This window comes from Oncorhynchus mykiss, chromosome 8 (genome assembly GCF_057628025.1).
Source record: "Oncorhynchus mykiss isolate SJ-2025 chromosome 8, ASM5762802v1, whole genome shotgun sequence".
In the NCBI taxonomy this organism is placed as follows: domain Eukaryota; kingdom Metazoa; phylum Chordata; class Actinopteri; order Salmoniformes; family Salmonidae; genus Oncorhynchus; species Oncorhynchus mykiss.
In genome coordinates, this window is record NC_143029.1 from 3,594,029 (window position 1) to 3,595,000 (window position 972).

The 972-nt window shown below is 58.0% G+C and overlaps 1 protein-coding gene across 3 annotated transcripts in view; it reads left to right on the plus strand.

Moving 5' to 3' along the window:
* Positions 1-972, plus strand: part of LOC110529262 (XK-related protein 6) — a 130,917-nt gene continuing 129,945 nt past the window's right edge. For 2 of the 3 annotated variants that reach the window (XM_090183079.1, XM_090183078.1), the window contains exon 1: positions 35-972. This exon is cut by the window's right edge and continues 189 nt beyond it. In XM_090183079.1, the coding sequence (XP_090039205.1) occupies positions 572-972 (401 nt within the window). In that variant the 5' untranslated portion in view covers positions 35-571. The other variant, XM_036984564.2, reaches the window with a different exon arrangement.

Genomic DNA, 972 nt, shown 5'->3' on the forward strand with positions numbered 1-972 from the left:
GAGAGAGACAGAGAGAGAGAGAGAGAAAGAGAGAGAGTGAGAGGGAGAGAGAGAGAGCGGTGGGGAGAGAGAGACAGAGAGAGAGGGAGAGAGAGAGAGAGGGAGAGGGAGGGGAGGGAGGGAGGGAGGGAGGGAGGGAGGGAGGGAGAGAGAGAGAGAGAGAGAGAGAGAGAGAGAGAGAGACAGCGAATGAGAGAGAGAGAGAGACAGATGCTGCAGAATAACAGAAAACACTGGATGGTGAGGCTATGAAAGGCTCCAGTAGATAGATAGATTACTAGGTACGGGTATTGAATACACCAGAGTAGTAGTAGCACACTAGCTGTAACCAGGCTACCTCCTCTCCTCTTCAACGGTTCCACATTACATACCGAGAGAGAAGATGGGTTATGTCTGTGACGCTGCCGCTGATGCCTGGACACAATCTGGGAACAGACCTGGAGACGCTGCCGCACTGCCTCACAGCTTTTTTAGATGGCTCACACATCTGGCACTCGGAAAACAGGTGTCAGGGAAGTGTCGTCACGAACCCCGGAAGCCGGAGGTGTGAGACGCTTCAGCGGAGAGCAAGATGGCAGCGAAATCCGATGGTCGGGGGGTCATCCGGGGATTCGCCCAGCTGCACAACCTGGACGAGGTGGTGGGGACCGGCGAGGGCGACCCGAGGGAAGGCAGCTCCTTCCACATCTGCCACTGCTGCAACACCTCGTCCTGTTACTGGGGCTGCCGGAGCGCCTGTCTGCATTACCTCCACGACAAGAGGAGAGGCGGGGGAGGACAAGAGGACGCGCGGACGGGGCGGCCTCAGCAGGTGGAGCGCCTCTGGCTGGACTGTCTGTGGATCATCCTGGCCCTGTTCGTGTTCTTCTGGGACGTGGGGACGGATCTGGCGCTGGCCATCGACTACTACCACAAGCATGACTACCTCTGGTCCGGACTCACCCTCTTCTTGGTGCTGGTGCCCTCGGTGCT